Source organism: Salvelinus namaycush, chromosome 27 (genome assembly GCF_016432855.1).
Source record: "Salvelinus namaycush isolate Seneca chromosome 27, SaNama_1.0, whole genome shotgun sequence".
Taxonomy (NCBI): Eukaryota; Metazoa; Chordata; class Actinopteri; order Salmoniformes; family Salmonidae; genus Salvelinus; species Salvelinus namaycush.
Genome location: NC_052333.1, coordinates 582,363 through 602,194, shown reverse-complemented (window position 1 = coordinate 602,194; position 19,832 = coordinate 582,363). Strand labels below are relative to the sequence as shown.

General features: G+C 45.7%; 1 protein-coding gene across 1 annotated transcript in view; it reads right to left on the bottom strand.

Annotated features, from left to right (window-relative positions):
• Window positions 1–274: 274 nt before the first annotated feature.
• The window catches only part of LOC120022693 (hippocalcin-like protein 1), a 33,204-nt gene continuing 13,646 nt past the window's right edge, over window positions 275–19,832 (bottom strand). Inside the window, exons 2-4 of the mRNA XM_038966676.1 lie at window positions 10,375–10,656; window positions 776–881; window positions 275–372 (exon numbers count right to left, since the gene is read on the bottom strand). Coding sequence (XP_038822604.1) covers window positions 275–372; window positions 776–881; window positions 10,375–10,656 — 486 coding nt within the window. The remainder of the gene's footprint in view (window positions 373–775; window positions 882–10,374; window positions 10,657–19,832) is intronic.

Here is a 19,832-nt window from a genome sequence, read left to right as displayed (position 1 = left end):
CAGAGAGAGACAGTAAAACACATCGGACAACGGCTTGTTTTTTGTATTCTCAGTTGTCGTATCATCTTCTGAATAATAATGTATGCATGCCCCTTCTTTCCTTTAAAAAAAAAAGGTTAAGTAAAATGATCATGATTTTTGCTTTATCTCCTTTTAAAACTCTTCCCCCATCTTGTACACCAAAAATATATGAGTGATGAGAACCATCATAAACTAATTGGAGTTACTATTTCCATAGCAATCAGGGTGGGCGTGGCAGGCCAGGTGGGCGGGGTTAGAACTGGGAGGCGGAGCTGGGGTCACACTGTAACAGACGCACGATGGAGGGGTCACTTTTAGCCCCTTTAATGAACTCTTCCAGAGACAGTTTACCTGGGGGGGATGGAGGGAAAGAGAGAGAGAGAGAGAGAGAGAGAGAGAGAGAGAGAGAGAGAGAGAGAGAGAGAGAGAGAGAGAGAGAGAGAGAGAGAGAGAGAGAGAGAGAGAGAGAGAGAGAGAGAGAGAGAGAGAGAGAGAGAGAGAGAGAGAGAGAGAGAGAGAGAGAGAGAGAGAGAGAGAGAGAGAGAGAGAGGAAAGGAAAAACGATACAGGGAGGGGAATGTTAAAAGGGGAACAGAGAGGGGGAAGAGAAAGCGATAGGAGAACAGGAATAGAAAGAGAGTAAAGGGAAGAATTGTAATACTCAGACAAATACTGCTCAGACACTCTCAAAACTGTAACATGACAGTGATCCCCACCCAATTCTCCCCCATCCCTTGTCCCCTCCCTCTCTCACCATCATTATTGAGGTCCATCTGTCTGAAGATCTTGTCTGTTCTCTTCTCCGGCGTGGCCTCATCCTCCGGCATCTTCATCACAGATGACACCATCTTATAAATGGCCTAAGGAGAGAGGGAGGGAGCAAGTAAGCGAGGGAAGTAGGGAGAGGAAGGGAGGTAGGGAGAGGGAGAAAGAGAGGGAGGTAGGTAGGGAGAGGGATGGAGGTAGGGAGAGGGATGGAGGTAGGGAGAGGGAGAAAGAGAGGGAGAGGGGTAGGGAGAGGAAGGTAGGTAGGGAGATGGAGAGGGAGAGCGAGGGAGGGAGGGAGGGAGAGGGAGGGAGGTAGATAGGGAGAGGGGGGAGGTAGGGAGGGGGAAAGAGGGAGGGAGAGGGAGGTATGTAGATAGGGAGAGGGAGGTATGTAGATATGGAGAGGGAGGGAGGTAGGGAGGGAGGGAGAGAGGGAGGGAGGTAGGGAGAGGGAACGAGAGAGGGAGAGAGGGAGGGAGAGGGAGGTAGGTAGGGAGAGGGAGGTAGGGAAAGGGAAAGAGAGAGGGAGAGAGGTAGGGAGAGGGAGGGAGGTAGGGAGAGGGAAAGAGAGAGGGAGAGAGGTAGGGAGAGGGAGGGAGGTAGGGAGAGGGATGGAGGTAGGGAGAGGAAAAGAGAGAGGGAGAGAGGGAGGGAGGTAGGGAGAGGGATGGAGGTAGGGAGAGGAAAAGAGAGAGGGAGAGAGGTAGGGAGAGGGAGGTAGGTAGGGAGAGGGAGAGAGGTAGGGAGAGGGAAAGAGAGAGGGAGAGAGGTATGGAGAGGGAGGTAGGTAGGGAGAGGGAGGGAGAGAGGGAGAGAGGTAGGGAGAGGGAAAGAGAGAGGGAGAGAGGTAGGGAGAGGGAGGTAGGTAGGGAGAGAGGTAGGGTGAGGGAGGGAGGTAGGGAGAGGGATGGAGGTAGGGAGAGGAAAAGAGAGAGGGAGAGAGGTAGGGAGAGGGAGGTAGGTAGGGAGAGGGAGAGAGGTAGGGAGTGGGAGGTAGGGAGAGGGAAAGAGAGAGTGAGAGAGGTAGGGAGAGGGAGGTAGGTAGGGAGAGGGAGAGAGGTAGGGAGAGGGAGGTAGGGAGAGGGAAAGAGAGAGTGAGAGAGGTAGGGAGAGGGAGGTAGGGAGAGGGAAAGAGAGAGTGAGAGGGAGGGAGGTAGGGAGAGGGAAAGAGAGAGAGGGAGAGAGGGAGAGGGAGGGAGCAGCTTCTTCTTGTTTTTAGCTGATAGAAGTGGAACCCCGGTGTGGTCGTCTGCTGCAAATAGCCAATCCGTGACGAGGATCAACGAGTTCTGAGATGCCGTTCTGCACATCACTGTTGTACTGCGGCGTTATTGTCCTGTTTGTTGCCCGTCTGTTAGCTTGCCCGATTCTTGCCATTCTCGACAATTAGCTGTTTTCGCCGCTGACTGGATGTTGTTTGTTTGTCGCCCCGTTCTCAGGAAACCCTCGACAGTGGCGTGCATGAAAAGTCCAGGAAGGCAGCTGTTTCTGAGGTCCTGGATCCTCCCACGCTCAACGTCGCTTAGGTCACTAGTTTTGCCCATTCTAACGTTCAAATGAACAGTAAGTGAATTCCTGTCTGCCTGTCTGCCTGTCTGCCTGTCTGCCTGTTTTAATGAGTAACTACGGACATGTGACTCACAGTCTGTAGGAGTGATCGTTTTCGGTGAACGGAGTGGTGTACCTGATAAGCTGGCCAGTGAGTGTAGGATAGTAATAGCAATAGTTAAATAGGATAGGCCTTGACTAGAATACAGTATATACATTATACATATGAATTGGGTAAAACACTGTGTAAACCAGTGTTACATGACTATGTACATAGGGCAGCAGTCTCTAAGGTGCAGGGTAGAGTACCGGGTGGTAACCCGCTAGTTTAAGTGTCTGAGGTTCAGGGCAGGGTACCGGGCGGAGGCTGGCTAGTGGTGACTGTTTAACAGTCTGATGGCATGGAGATAGAAGCTGTTTATCAGTCTCTCTGTCCCAGCTTTGATGCACCTGTACAGGGTCCACACCTCCTCCTTCTAGATGGTAGCGGGGTGAACAGGCCGTGGCTCGGGTGGCTGAGGTCCTTGATAATCTTCTAGATGGTAGCGGGGTGAACAGGCCATGGCTCGGGTGGCTGAGGTCCTTGATAATCTTCTAGATGGTAGCAGGGTGAACAGGCCGTGGCTCGGGTGGCTGAGGTCCTTGATAATCTTCTAGATGGTAGCAGGGTGAACAGGCCGTGGCTCGGCTGGTTGAGGTCCTTGATGATCTTCTAGATGGTAGCAGGGTGAACAGGCCGTGGCTCGGGTGGCTGAGGTCCTTGATAATCTTCTAGATGGTAGCGGGGTGAACAGGCCGTGGCTCGGGTGGCTGAGGTCCTTGATAATCTTCTAGATGGTAGCGGGGTGAACAGGCCGTGGCTCGGCTGGTTGAGGTCCTTGATGATCTTCTAGATGGTAGCAGGGTGAACAGGCCGTGGCTCGGGTGGCTGAGGTCCTTGATAATCTTCTAGATGGTAGCAGGGTGAACAGGCCGTGGCTCGGGTGGCTGAGGTCCTTGATAATCTTCTAGATGGTAGCGGGGTGAACAGGCCGTGGCTCGGGTGGCTGAGGTCCTTGATAATCTTCTAGATGGTAGCGGGGTGAACAGGCCGTGGCTCGGGTGGCTGAGGTCCTTGATAATCTTCTAGATGGTAGAGGGGTGAACAGGCCGTGGCTCGGGTGGCTGAGGTCCTTGATGATCTACTTCGCCTTCCTGTGACACCGAGTGCTGTAGATACCTGGAGGGCAGGCAGTGTGCCTCCGGTGATGAGTTGGGCTGATCACACCACCCTCTGGAGAGCGGACGGTGTGCCTCCGGTGATGAGTTGGGCTGATCACACCACCCTCTGGAGAGCAGGCAGTGTGTCTCCGGTGATGAGTTGGGCTGATCACACCACCCTCTGAAGAGCAGGCAGTGTGTCTCCGGTGATGAGTTGGGCTGATCACACCACCCTCTGGAGAGCGGACGGTGTGCCTCCGGTGATGAGTTGGGCTGATCACACCACCCTCTGAAGAGCAGGAAGTGTGCCTCCGGTGATGAGTTGGGCTGATCACACCACCCTCTGGAGAGCGGACGGTGTGCCTCCGGTGATGAGTTGGGCTGATCACACCACCCTCTGGAGAGCGGACGGTGTGCCTCCGGTGATGAGTTGGGCTGATCACACCAACCTCTGGAGAGCAGACAGTGCAATTGCCGTACCAGGCGGTGATACAGCCCGACAGGATGCTCTCAATGGTGCTTCTATAGAAGAGTTTCTGAGGGTCTTTGGGGCCAAGCATAATTTCTTCAGCCTCCTGAGGTTGAAGAGTAGCTGTTGCGCCTTCTTCAACACACTGTCTGCGTGAATGGAACATTTCAGGTTGTCCAGTGATCTGCACTCAGAGTAACTTGAAGCTTTTCACCCTCTCCACTGTTTACAATGTAACTCCCTTCTCCCTCTCTCTCTATAGCTAGCTCTCTTTCTCTCCACACCCTTCATCACCCCTCATCCATCTCTCTCTCTCTCCACACCCTTCATCACCCCTCATCCATCTCTCTCTCTCTCCACCCCCTTCATCACCCCTCATCCATCCATCTCTCTCTCTCCACCCCCTTCATCACCCCTCATCCATCTCTCTCGCTCTCCACCCCTTCATCACCCCTCATCCATCTCTACCCCCTTCATCACCCCTCATCCATCTCTCTCTCTCTCTCCACCCCTTTCATCACCCCTCATCCATCTCTCTCTCTCTCCATCCCACCATCCTCAGTGATAATATCTTGGCCTCTCCCTCTCCTCTCATCTCTTCCTCTCCTTGCCTCCCTCTCCCTTCTCCTCTCTCCTTTTCTTATTTCCTCTCTCTCTCCTCCTCTCCCCTCTCTCTCCTCCTCTCCTCTCCCCTCCCTCTCCTCTCCTCCGTCTCTCCTCCTCTCATTCACCAGAGCAGAACCTCAGTGAGCCAGGGGATAATCCCAGTATTCTGCATACTCAGGGATAAACCCTGGTTAAATTTAACTCACTAATCCTGGAACACACAGCGCTTGCAACCATACTGCTCTCAGTACAATACAGACCCATCTATTCTCTCCACCCGTTCTCATTCTCTTTATCAAACTTTCCCTATATCTATGTACCCCAATCTGTCTCTTCCTCACTCTCTCTTGTAACTGTCTCCTCAGCTAAACTGGTAAAGACTTCCCAGTTACAACAAAAACTCGAAAGAACACACAACACTGTAATTCCCGCCCCAAAATATTCATGACCAACCCTACGTAACCTCTTTACTGGCCAGCTAACGAAACAATGCTGATGTCACAGGTGTGGCTAATTGCCTTCCCATTGGGCACACACTGGATTGAATCAATGTTGTTTATACGTCATTTCAATGAAATTAAGTTGAACCAATGCAGAATAGACTTTGAATTGACGTCTGTGCCCAGTGGGTTACAATCAAGACAGAAATGTCATTGGTTCAATTGACAAATTAGTTGTTTATTTTGTTGTGTTTCTCTCTGTTTGAGGTGTGGCCACCCACACGAGGGGCTGCAGTTCAGAGGCGTGGTTTGTTTCTGGGGAGCATTTGGGGAAAATGGATGGATGAGGGAGACAATATGGATGCCTGCCTTCCTGTTCGGAACAACTTCCCCTGTCTTTTTAGCTCCTTTGATTGTTCCGTTAGTGTCATTTTAAACGGTGTGTAAGATGTTCCCTGAGCCAGCTGAAGAATGACTAACCATACCCAAATTCTGTATTAACTGCTGACCCTGGTCCTGTTGTGTTTGGTCTCTACTTCACTCTGCCTGCTCAACCTAGATCCTAAGAATCAGTCACTTTCCACCACTTGACACTAGCATCTCTAACAACCATGCTGACAGCAAACTATGCAACGCTCAGCCGTTCCTTCTATTGGATTGTGCAGCAAACAATCTCCCCACTAGGGGGCAGACTTCTTCACTTCTATCTGTCAATCTGAGAATCCTTTGCATTGTTTGTCCAGATGTTTTACCATATGACAGCATTAGTCCTAATCCCTTATACAGGGATGGTTTGAGGTGAACGTTTTTATTTTAGTACAGTTGTAGCAGTAAGATGGTGGATGTAGTTAAACCGATCAAGCGATGAGGTTCCTTAAGGTTAACTTCTCTAGGGTAGGGGGCGGCATTTTCACGTTTGGATGAAAAGCATACCCAAATTCATCTGCCAGCTACTCATCCCCAGGAGATAAGATATGCATATTATTAGTAGATTTGGATAGAAAACACTCTGAAGTTTCTAAAACTGTTTGAATCATGTCTGTGAGTAAACAGAACTTATTTAGCAGGCGAAACCCCGAGGACAAACCATTCAGATTTTTTTCTTTTTGAGGTCAGTGTCTTTTCAATGAGCTTTCATTGGGAAACCAGATTTCTAAGCGAATTGCTTGCAGTTCCTACGGCTTCCACTAGATGTCAACAGTCTTGAGAAATAGGTTGAGGTTATTCCTTTGTGTAATGAAGAAATACGGCCATCTTGAAGTCGAGTCACTCCAGGTGTCGTGTTTGATTGAAGTGCATGTCCAAAAGGCATGCTACATTTCGTTTTAATCCTGTATTGAACACAGATCATCCCGTCTTCAATTTTATCGATTATTAACGTTAAAAAATACCTAAAGTTATATTACAAAAGTAGTTTGACATTTTTTGGCAAAGTTTACAGGTAACCTGTCCTATGTTGCTATGTCTTGCTTGTTCTATGTTGCTATTGTCTATATTGTAATTGTTTTTAATAACCTGCCCAGGGACTGCGGTTGAAAATTAGCCGGCTGGCTAAAACCGGCACTTTTACTGAAACGTTGATTAATGTGCACTGTCCCTGTAAAAATAAAAATAAACTCAAACTCAAACCTTTGAGATATTTTGTCGTCACGTTTGAGCAAGTTGGAAGCGGTGTTTTTCTGGATCAAACGCGCCAAATAAATGGACCATTTGTGATGTTTATGGGACATATTGGAGTGCCAACAACAGAAGCTCGTCAAAGGTAAAGCATGAATTATATTTTTATTTCTGCGTTTTGTGTCGCGCCTGCAGGCTTGAAATATGCTTCTCTCTCTTTGTTTACTATTGTGCTATCCTCAGATAATAGCATCGTATGCTTTCGCCGAAAAGCATATTTGAATTCTGACACGTTGGCTGGATTCACAACCAGTGTAGCTTTAATTTGGTATCTTTCATGTGTGATTTAATGAAAGTTTGATTTTATAGTAATTTTCATAGTAATTAATATTAATTTGGCGCTCTGCATTTTCTCAGGCTTTTTGCCAAGTGATACAATAGCGTCTTGCCTAAACTCAGATTTTTGGATATAAATATGAACTTTACCGAACAAAAAATACATGTATTGTGTAACATGAAGTCCTATGAGTGTCATCTGATGATCATCAAAGGTTAGTGATTAATTTGATCTCTATTTCTGCTTTTTGTTACTGCTCTCTTTAGCTGGAAAAATGGCTGTCTTTTTCTGTGACTTCGCTCATACCTTACATAATCGTTTGGTGTGCTTTCGTCGTAAAACCTTTTTGAAATCGGAGACTTTGGCTGGATTTACAACAAGTCTATCTTTAAAATGGTGTAAAATACTTGTATGCTTGAGGAATTTAAATTATGGGATTTCTGTTGTTTTGAATTTGGCGCCCTGCAGTTTCATTGGCTGTTGACGAGGTGGGACGCTACCGTCCCACATACCCTAGAGAGGTTAAAGCTTTTAGTACAGTTGTAGCAGTAAGATAATGGATGTAGTTAAACGGATCAAGCGATGAGGTTCCTTAAGGTTAAAGCTTTCAGTACAGTTCGATAGTCATACACTACTGGTCAAAAGTTCTAGAACACCTAGTCATTCAAGGTTTTTTCTTAATTTTTACTATTTTAATACATTGTAGAATATTAGTGAAGACATCACAACAAGAGTGTGCAAAGCTGTCATCAAGGCAAAGGGTGGCTACTTAGAAGAATCTCCAACATAAAATATATTTTGATTTGTTTAACACTTTTTTGGTTACTACATGATTCCATATGTGTTATTTTATAGTTTTGATTTCTTCACTATTATTCTACAATGTAGAAAATAGTAAAAATAAAGAAAAACCCTTTAAAACGTTTGACCGATAGTGTACAATAAACAGATTACGTTTACCGTGGTTGCAGCTGTTAAACTAGTTGTTGACATGCTTTTGGGTTCATTTTAAGGCTAAATGTTTTAATACAGTAGGATAGTAGTATATTTAAGCAATATGGCCTGAAGGGGTGTGGTATATGGCCAATATACCACGGCTAAGGGCTGTTCTTAGGTACGAGGTGATGCGGAGTGCCTGGATAGTCCTTAGCCGTGGTATATTGGCCAGATACCACAAACCCCAGAGGTGCCTTATTGCTATTATAAACTGGTTACCAACGTAATTAGAGCAGTAAAAATATGTTTTTGTCACACACCCGTGGTATATGGTCTCATATACCACTGTTCTCAGCCAATCAGCATTCAGGATTCGAACCACACAGTTTATAATACAAACATATAAAGCTTTACTCTTGTACCGTATATTTTCGGAATGTCCAAATGGTCAATGACGGGTAATTCTCAGAGTAAAAGGGACACTACTAGTCTCACGCCATACGGCAGAGGGTTGAAAACATAATTCTGTTAACACTCTCACTGCCTTGCAAGATTCTACTTTACTTTCTATCTAAATACAAAGCTGGAATCACCCAGGTTTAAAAAAGGCTTATTTTAGGAAAGTTACATTATTTTATTTTTTTTGCGTGATAATCTGGCCAATGACACATAGACCGGGTGGTGATGACGGCCCAGTACATCACTGGGGACCGTGCTGTCACCCATCCAGGACATCTACTACTTGAAAGTACGAGCTGTTTTCTCCCTTACCATCTGGCCAACAGTAAGGGAGTGAACAGCTCGTGGCTGGGGGGGGGGTGTGGGGGTCCTTGATTATGTGTGGGGTCTGTCACCCTATGGGCTCTAGTGAAAAGTAGTGCACTATATAGGGAATAGGGTTCCATAGGGCTCTGGTCAAAAGTAGTGCACTATATAGGGACTAGGGTGCCATTTGGGATGCAACCGGTACTCTAAAAGTTCATAAAAGTAGTTCAGGATTCCCAGCTGGTACAGCTTGTAGAGACAACACAATGCTACAGTTGGCTAAGCTAGCAATGAACAGTTCACCTCTGTTACATTTGCCATCTTAGTGCTAAACAATTTCAGCCCAAAAAAAAACCAAACTGTTTTCTCTGTTTCTCCTGTAGGATCTCCATCCCTTCATCATGACTGGTGTGTCTATTGTCCTGTAGGATCTCCATCCCTTCATCATGACTGGTGTGTCTATCGTCCTGTAGGATCTCCATCCCTTCATCATGACTGGTGTGTCTATTGTCCTGTAGGATCTCCATCCCTTCATCATGACTGGTGTGTCTATTGTCCTGTAGGATCTCCATCCCTTCATCATGACTGGTGTGTCTATTGTCCTGTAGGATCTCCATCTCTTCATTGTCCTGTAGGATCTCCATCCCTTCATCATGACTGGTGTGTCTATTGTCCTCTAGGATCTCCATCCCTTCATCATGACTGGTGTGTCTATTGTCCTGTAGGATCTCCATCCCTTCATCATGACTGGTGTGTCTATTGTCCTCTAGGATCTCCATCTCTTCATTGTCCTGTAGGATCTCCATCCCTTCATCATGACTGGTGTGTCTATTGTCCTGTAGGATCTCCATCCCTTCATCATGACTGGTGTGTCTATTGTCCTGTATAATCTCCATCCCTTCATTATAACTGGTGTGTCTATTGTCCTGTAGGATCTCCATCCCTTCATCATGACTGGTGTGTCTATTGTCCTCTAGGATCTCCATCCCTTCATCATGACTGGTGTGTCTATTGTCCTGTAGGATCTCCATCCCTTCATTATAACTGGTGTGTCTATTGTCCTGTAGGATCTCCATCCCTTCATCATGACTGGTGTGTCTATTGTCCTCTAGGATCTCCATCCCTTCATCATGACTGGTGTGTCTATTGTCCTGTAGGATCTCCATCCCTTCATCATGACTGGTGTGTCTATTGTCCTCTAGGATCTCCATCCCTTCATCATGACTGGTGTGTCTATTCATCAATCAATCAATTTCAAATGTAATTTATGAATCCCTTTTCACATCAGCTGATGTCACAAAGTGCTGTATAGAAACCCGGCCTAAAACCCCAAAGAGCAAGCAATGCAGAGGAAGAAGCACGGTGGCTAAGAGCAACTACCTAGAAGGCAGGAACCTAGGAAGAAACCCAGAGAGGAACCAGGAGGAAGTATTTAACCACATTTAAATGAGAAACATAGGTTACTAAAACGAGCTGGGCAAGCTTGAGCATTGCTTACTTAAACGAGCTGGGCAAACTGGAGCAGAAACTGAAGTGGACCTCCTCACCTGTACGACCTCCACCAGGACTACAAATCCCACGTCTCACCTGTACGACCTCCGCCAGGACTACAAATCCCACGTCTCACCTGTACGACCTCCACCAGGACTACAAATCCCATGTCTCACCTGTACGATCTCCAACATCTCATCACGGCTGATGTACCCATTCCCATCCAGGTCATACATGCTGAAGGCCCACTTCAGTTTCTGCTCCAGCTTTCCCCGTGACGTGACACTCAGCGCAATGATGAACTCCCGGAAGTCGATGGTTCCGTCGTTGTTGGTGTCGAACGTTCGGAAGACGTGCTCGGCGAACTTGGAGGCATCTCCGTACGGGAAGAAGTTGGCGTAGATCTTCTTGAACTCCTCCACGTTCAGGTTGCCGCTGGGACAGTCTTTCAGAAAGCCCTAAGGAGAGCGAGAGAGAGAGAGAGTGTGAGAAAGAGAGAACAGAGAGAGAGAGAGAACAGAGAGAGAGAGAACCGAGAGAGAGAGAGAGAGAGAGAGACAGAACAGAGAGAGAGAGAGAGAACAGATAGAGAGAGAGAGAGAGAGAACTGAGATAGAGAGAGAACAGAGAGAACAGTGGGAGAGAGAGAGAGAGAGAGAGAACAGAGAGAACAGTGGGAGAGAGAGAGAGAGACAGAGAGAGAACTGAGAGAACAGTGGGAGAGCGAGAGAACAGAGAGACCAGAGAGAGCGAGAGAGAGAGAACAGAGAGAGGTACTTGCAGGTTCCTTCTCAACAACTAAACAACAATAAGAACATATAAAATATAAGACGAGGAACTTAAAGTAAATGGCTCAGTAGAATAGAACATTTTTTATATAAATAGAGTAAAATAATACAAATTTGAGCACAAGTATAAATCAAATCAAATGCTATTTGTCACATACAGGTGTAGACTAAATGCTATTTGTCACCTACAGGTGTAGACTAAATTCTATTTGTCACATACAGGTGTAGACTAAATGCTATTTGTCACCTACAGGTGTAGACTAAATGCTATTTGTCACATACAGGTGTAGACTAAATGCTATTTGTCACATACAGGTGTAGACTAAATGCTATTTGTCACATACAGGTGTAGACTAAATGCTATTTGTCACATACAGGTGTAGACTAAATGCTATTTGTCACATACAGGTGTAGACTAAATGCTATTTGTCACATACAGGTGTAGACTAAATGCTATTTGTCACATACAGGTGTAGACTAAATGCTATTTGTCACATACAGGTGTAGACTAAATGCTTACTTATGGGTCCTTTTCCAAAAATGCAGAGTTAAGATAAAGATTTTTTTTTTTAAATACATAAACAAATTAATATAGTGACATGAGGAATAAATACACAGTGAATAACGAATAATAATAACAAATAAAAGTAACATGGCTGAATACTAATCAAATCAAAAAGTGTATTTCTTACATACGCCTAATACAACATGTGTAGACCTGTACGCCTAATACAACATGTGTAGACCTGTATTCCCTGACAAAGGCCATGCAGCTGAAACGCGTCAGAGGTTTTAAACTTCTTTTCCATTGAACATGCCATACAAATACAGATATTTTAATGAATTATATGAAGAGTGCCTTGGTCCTCCTTTCTTTCTGATGACCGTGAAATGCTTACTTAAGAGACCTTACAAGCCCTACAGAAAGTAGAAAGTACCATGTTTATATACAGGAAGTAGAAAGTACCATGGCTATATACAGGAAGTAGAAGGTAACATGGCTATATACAGGAAGTAGAAAGTAACATGGCTATTTACAGGAAGTAGAAAGTACCATGTCTATATACAGGAAGTAGAAAGTACCATGTCTATATACAGGAAGTAGAAAGTACCATGTCTATATAAAGGGAGTAGAAAATACCAGCACCGAGTCGATGTGCAGGGGTGCGCAATAATTGAGGTAGCTTTGAGCATATATACAGTGCCTTCAGAAAGTATTCAGACCCCTTGACTTTTCCACATTTTCTTACATTACAGCCTTATTCTAAAATGGATGAAAAAAAAAAATCCTCATCAATCTACACACAATTCCCCATAATGACAAAGTGAAAATAGGTTTTTAGAAATTTTTGCAAATGTATTCAAAATAAAAAGAGAAACACCTTATTTACATAAGTATTCAGACCCTTTGCTATGAGACTCCAAATTGAGCTCAGGTGCATCCTGTTTCCATTGATCATCCTTGAGATGTTTCTACAACTTGATTGGAGTCCACCTGTGGCAAATTCAATTGATTGAACATGATTTGGAAAGGCACACACCTGTCTATATAAGGTCCCACAGTTGACAGTGCAAGTCAGAGCAAAAACCAAAGTCATGAGGTCGAAGGAATTGTCCGTAGAGCTATGAGACAGGATTGTGTCGAGGCACAGATCTGGGGAAGGGTATCAAAAATGTCTACAGCACCATGTCTATATACAGGAAGTAGAAAGTAACATCCCCAAGAACACAGTGGCCTCCATCATTCTTAAATGGAAGAAGTTTGGAACCACCAAGACTCTTCCTAGAGCTGGCCGCCCAGACAAACTGAGCACTCGGGGGAGAAGGGCCTTGGTCAGGGAGGTGACCGAGAACCTGATGGTCACTCTGACAGAGTATGAGAGGAGAAGGGCCTTGGTCAGGGATGGTCACTCTGACAGAACAAAGTTGGTGGTACTACGCACATCCTTAAAAACATAGGTGCTGGGCTAATAAAGAATACTAGTATAGAATAACTCTCTGACAGAGCTCCAGAGTTCCTCTGTGGAGATGAGAGAACCTTCCAGAAGGACAACCATCTCTCCACCACGTCCGTGGTTGAAGGAAGATCAAAGTGCAGCGTGGTGAGCGTACATTTTCCTTTATTACGGAATGACGCCAACAAAACAAGAAACAAAATAAACGACCGTGAAGCTTCCGAGGGCTATAGTGCCACTAACACAAGTCAACTACCCACAATCACAGGTGGGAAAAAGGGCTGCCTAAGTATGATTCCCAATCAGAGACAACGATAGACAGCTGTCCCTGATTGAGAACCACACCCGGCCAAAACATAGAAAACCAAATCATAGAAATAAAGGACATAGAATGCCCACCCAAATCACACCCTGACCAAACCAAATAGAGACATAAAAAAGGCTCTCTAAGGTCAGGGCGTGACAACAGAAGCCACTCCTCAGTAAAAGGCACATGACAGCCCACTTGGAGTTTGCCAAAAGGGACCTAAAGGACTCTCAGACCATGAGAAACAAGATTCTCTGGTCTGATGAAACCAAGATTGAACTCTTTGGCCTGAATGCCGAGCATCATGTTTGGAGGAAACCTGGCACCATCCCTACGGTGAAGCACGGTGGTGGCAGCAGCATCATGCTGTGGGGATGTTTTTCAGTGGCAGGGACTGGGAGACTAGTCAGGATTGAGGGAAAGAAGAACAGAGCAAAGTAAAGAGAGATCATTGGTGAAAACTTGCTTTGGAGCGCTCAGGACCTCAGACTGGGGCGAAGGTTCACCTTCCAACAGAACAACGACCCTAAACACACAGCCAAGACAACGCAGGAGTGGTTTCGGGGCAAGTCTCTAAATGTCCCTGAGTGGCCCAGTCAGAGACCGGAAATGAACCCGATCAAGCATCTCTGGAGAGACCTGAAAATCAATCAATCAAATGTATTTATGAAGCCCTTCTTACACCAGCTGATATCTCAAAGTGCTGTACAGAAACCCAGCCTAAAACCCCAAACAGCAAGCAATGCAGAAGTAGAAGCACGGTGGCTAGGAAAATCTCCCTAGAAAGGCCAGAACCTAGGAAGAAACCTAGAGGGGAACCAGGCTCTGAGGTGTGGCCAGTCATCATCTGGCTGTGCCGGGTGGAGATTATAACAAGATGTTATGTTCAAATGTTCATAGATGACCAGCACGGTCAAATAATAATAATATCAGTGGTTGTCGAGGGTGCAACAGGTCAGCACCTCAGGAGTAAATGTCAGTTGGCTTTTCATAGCCGATCAATAGCTGTGCAGCAACGTTCCACATCCAACCTGACAGAGCTTGAGAGGATCTGCAGAGAAGAATGGGAGCAACTCCCCAAATACAGGTCTGCCAAGCTTGTAGCGTCATACCCAAGAAGACTCAATGCTGTAATCGCTGCCAAAGGTGCTTCAACAAAGTACTGAGTAAAGGGTCTGAATGCTTATACAAATGTGATATTTAAGTTTTTTATTTGTAATAAATTAGCACATTTTTTACAAAACTATTTTTGCTTCGTCATTATGGGGTATTGTGTTCAGATTGATTAGGATTTTTTTTTCTCCAGAAATTATAGAATAAGCCTGTAACTTTTTTAAAGTCAAGGGGTCTGAATACTTTCGTAGGCACTATAGGTAGGGGTAAAGGATAGATAAGACAGTAACAGCAGTATACTGTAGGTAGGGGTAAAGGATAGATAATAGACAGTAACAGCAGTATACTGTAGGTAGGGGTAAAGGATAGATAATAGACAGTAACAGCAGTATACTGTAGGTAGGGGTAAAGGATAGATAATAGACAGTAACAGCAGTATACTGTAGGTAGGGGTAAAGGATAGATAATAGACAGTAACAGCAGTATACTGTAGGTAGGGGTAAAGGATAGATAATAGACAGTAGCAGCAGTATACTGTAGGTAGGGGTAAAGGATAGATAATAGACAGTAGCAGCAGTATACTGTAGGTAGGGGTAAAGGATAGATAATAGACAGTAACAGCAGTATACTGTAGGTAGGGGTAAAGGATAGATAATAGACAGTAACAGCAGTATACTGTAGGTAGGGGTAAAGGATAGATAATAGACAGTAGCAGCAGTATACTGTAGGTAGGGATAAAGGATAGATAATAGACAGTAACAGCAGTATACTGTAGGTAGGGGTAAAGGATAGATAATAGACAGTAACAGCAGTATACTGTAGGTAGGGGTAAAGGATAGATAATAGACAGTAACAGCAGTATACTGTAGGTAGGGATAAAGGATAGATAATAGACAGTAACAGCAGTATACTGTAGGTAGGGGTAAAGGATAGATAATAGACAGTAACAGTAGTATACTGTAGGTAGGCGTAAAGGATAGATAATAGACAGTAACAGCAGTATACTGTAGGTAGGGGTAAAGGATAGATAATAGACAGTAACAGCAGTATACTGTAGGTAGGGGTAAAGGATAGATAATAGACAGTAACAGCAGTATACAGTAGGTAGGGGTAAAGGATAGATAATAGACAGTAACAGCAGTATACTGTAGGTAGGGGTAAAGGATAGATAATAGACAGTAACAGCAGTATACTGTAGGTAGGGGTAAAGGATAGATAATAGACAGTAACAGCAGTATACTGTAGGTAGGGGTAAAGGATAGATAATAGACAGTAGCAGCAGTATACTGTAGGTAGGGGTATAGGATAGATAATAGACAGTAGCAGCAGTATACTGTAGGTAGGGGTAAAGGATAGATAATAGACAGTAGCAGCAGTATACTGTAGGTAGGGGTAAAGGATAGATAATAGACAGTAGCAGCAGTATACTGTAGGTAGGGGTAAAGGATAGATAATAGACAGTAACAGCAGTATACTGTAGGTAGGGGTAAAGGATAGATAATAGACAGTAACAGCAGTATACTGTAGGTAGGGGTAAAGGATAGATAATAGACAGTAGCAGCAGTATACTGTAGGTAGGGGTAAAGTGACTAGACAACAGGATAGATACTAGACAGTAACAGCAGCGTATTTGGTGTGTGAATGTGTGTGTGTTGGTGTGTGGCGTCAGTATGCGTGTGTTTGGGATGTCAGTGTCAGTGTGTGTGAGTGTGTTGGGTAGAGTCCAGTGTGTGTGTTGAGTAGAGTCCAGTGTGTGTGAGTGTGTTGGGTAGAGTCCAGTGTGTGTGAGTGTGTTGGGTAGAGTCCAGTGTGTGTGAGTGTGTTGGGTAGAGTCCAGTATGTGTGAGTGTGTTGGGTAGAGTCCAGTGTGTGTGAGTGTGTTGGGTAGAGTCCAGTGTGTGTGAGTGTGTTGGGTAGAGTCCAGTGTGTGTGAGTGTGTTGGGTAGAGTCCAGTGTGTGTGAGTGTGTTGGGTAGAGTCCAGTGTGTGTGAGTGTGTTGGGTAGAGTCCAGTATGTGTGAGTGTGTTGGGTAGAGTCCAGTGTGTGTGTATAGAGTCAGTGCAAGACAGTTAGTGCAGTTAGTTCGGGTAGCCATTTGATTAGCTATGTAGCAGTATTGTTTAGTAGTCTTATGGTTTGGGAGTAAAAGCTGTTCAGGGTCCTGTTGTTTTCAGACTTGGTGCACTGGTACCGCTTGCCATGCGGTAGCAGAGAGAACAGTCTATGACTTGGGTGCCTGGAGTCTTTGACACTTTTTCGTGGGCCTTCCTCTGACACCGCCTGGTGTAGAGGTCCCGGATGGCAAGGAGCTCGGCCACAGTGATGTACTGGGCTGTATCACCACCCTCTGTAGCGCCTTGCAGTTGCCGTACCAAGTGGTGATCCAGCCAGTCAAGATGCTCTCGATGGTGCAGCTGTATAACTCTTTGAGGATCTGAGAGCCCATGGCAAGTTTTTACAGCCTTCTGAGGGGGAAGAGGCACTGACATGCCCTCTTCACGACTGTGTTGGTGTGTGTGGAGCATGTTAATTCCTTCGTGATGTGAACATCGAGGAACTTGAAGCTCTCGACCCAAATCCACTACAGCCTTGTCGATGTGAATGGGGGCGTGCTCGCCTCTCCATTTCCTGTAGTCCACAATGAGCTCCTTTGTCTTGCTGACGTTGAGGGAGAGGTTGTTATCCTGGCACCACACGGCCAGCTCTCTGACGTCCTCCCTATAGGCTGCCTCATCATCGACGGTGATCAGGCCAAGCAACTTGGTGTCGTCAGCAAACTTAATGACGGTGTTGGAGTTGTGTTTGGCCACGCAGTTGTTGGTGAACAGGGAGTACAGGAGGGGACTAAGCACATGCCCCTGAGGGGCCCCCGTGTTGAGGATCAGCGTGGTGGATGTGTTGTTACCTACCCTTACCACCTGGGGGTGGCCCGTCAGGAAGTCCAGGATCCAGTTGCAGGAGGGAGGTGTTCAGTCCCAGGGTCCTTAGCTTAGTGATGAGCTTTGAGGGCACTATGGTGTTGAACACTGAGCTGTAGTCAATGAACAGCATTCTCACATAGGTGCACCTTTTGTCCAGGTGGGTGAAGGCAGTGTGGATTGCAATAGAGATTGCATCCTCTGTGGATCTGTTTCGGGCGGTATACGAATTGAAATGGGTCCAGGGTTTCTGGGATGATGGTGTTGATGTGAGCCATTACCAGCCTTTCAAGTATAATACTGGAAGGAACGATTTATAGTGAAATATTTACACATGTTTTGGGGGAAGGGAGAATTGTCTGGAAAAGTGTTCAAATTGTGCAGTATTTTACAATAATAATAAGAGACTGGAAGCAGCAGATGTGATGTGTGTCTGTAGCTTGTGTGCGTGTGTGTGTGTGTGTGTGTGTGTGTGTGTGTGTGTGTGTGTGTGTGTGTGTGTGTGTGTGTGTGTGTGTGTGTGTGTGCGTTAAGGTGTGTTAAGGTATGCGTGTGTGTGTGTGTGTGTCTGTCTGTAGCTTGTGTGTGTGTGTGTGTGTATGTGTGTGTGTGTGTGTGTGCGTGCTAAGGTGCAGAGAATCAGAGCAGGTGGTCCGTCCAGTTCAAGTGTTCAGCAGTCTGATGGCTGAGCCCAGAGCCCAAAAGGGACCAGAACCTAGGGAGCCATTTGAGATGCAGCCCAGCCTGCTGATGAAGAGGAAGGGTAGAGGAAGAGGACAGATAGGCGACAGCTCCATATGCTTGTTGTTAAGCTGCTTAGGGGGTTAGGGTTTAGGGGGTTAGGGGTTAGGGGTAATCGGTTAGGGGTAAGGGGTAAGGGTTTAGGGGGTTAGGGGTAAGGGTTTAGGGGTTAGGGTTTGGGGGGTTAGGGGTAAGGGTTTAGGGGGTTAGGGTTTAGGGGGTTAGGGGTAAGGGGTTAGGGGGTAAGGGGTAAGGGGTAAGGGTTTAGGGGTAAGGGTTTAGGGGTAAGGGTTTAGGGGTAAGGGTTTAGGGGTAAGGGTTTAGGGGGTTAGGGGTAAGGGTTTAGGGGTTAGGGGTTTCCCTGGTTAATTCAGTATTATCGTTTCAGTAGTGGTTTCCCTGGTTAATTCAGTATTATCGTTTCAGTAGTGGTTTCAGTGGTCTGAAAAGGCCAGGGATAAACACCTGTTGGAGATTAGGAATATGGTCTATCCATCTGTCCGCTGTCACCTTCTACCACTATATTAGGAATAAGGTCTGTCTGTCGGCTGTCACCTTCTACCACTATGTTAGGAATAAGGTCTGTCTGTCGGCTGTCACCTTCTACCACTATGTTAGGAATAAGGTCTGTCTGTCTGTCTGCTGTCACCTTCTACCACTATGTTAGGAATAAGGTCTGTCTGTCTGTCTGCTGTCACCTTCTACCACTATGTTAGGAATAAGGTCTGTCTGTCCGCTGTCACCTTCTACCACTATGTTAGGAATAAGGTCTGTCTGTCCGCTGTCACCTTCTACCACTATGTTAGGAATAAGGTCTGTCTGTCGGCTGTCACCTTCTACCACTATATTAGGAATAAGGTCTGTCTGTCGGCTGTCACCTTCTACCACTATGTTAGGAATAAGGTCTGTCTGTCGGCTGTCACCTTCTACCACTATGTTAGGAATAAGGTCTGTCTGTCGGCTGTCACCTTCTACCACTATGTTAGGAATAAGGTCTGTCTGTCCACTGTCACCTTCTACCACTATGTTAGGAATAAGGTCTGTCTGTCCACTGTCACCTTCTACCACTATGTTAGGAATAAGGTCTGTCTGTCGGCTGTCACCTTCTACCACTATGTTAGGAATAAGGTCTGTCTGTCGGCTGTCACCTTCTACCACTATGTTAGGAATAAGGTCTGTCTGTCTGTCGGCTGTCACCTTCTACCACTATGTTAGGAATAAGGTCTGTCTGTCTGCTGTCACCTTCTACCACTATGTTAGGAATAAGGTCTGTCTGTCTGTCTGCTGTCACCTTCTACCACTATGTTAGGAATAAGGTCTGTCTGTCTGTCTGCTGTCACCTTCTACCACTATGTTAGGAATAAGGTCTGTCTGTCGGCTGTCACCTTCTACCACTATGTTAGGAATAAGGTCTGTCTGTCGGCTGTCACCTTCTACCACTATGTTAGGAATAAGGTCTGTCTGTCGGCTGTCACCTTCTACCACTATGTTAGGAATAAGGTCTGTCTGTCGGCTGTCACCTTCTACCACTATGTTAGGAATAAGGTCTGTCTGTCGGCTGTCACCTTCTACCACTATGTTAGGAATAAGGTCTGTCTGTCGGCTGTCACCTTCTACCACTATGTTAGGAATAAGGTCTGTCTGTCGGCTGTCACCTTCTACCACTATGTTAGGAATAAGGTCTGTCTGTCGGCTGTCACCTTCTACCACTATGTTAGGAATAAGGTCTGTCTGTCGGCTGTCACCTTCTACCACTATGTTAGGAATAAGGTCTGTCTGTCGGCTGTCACCTTCTACCACTATGTTAGGAAT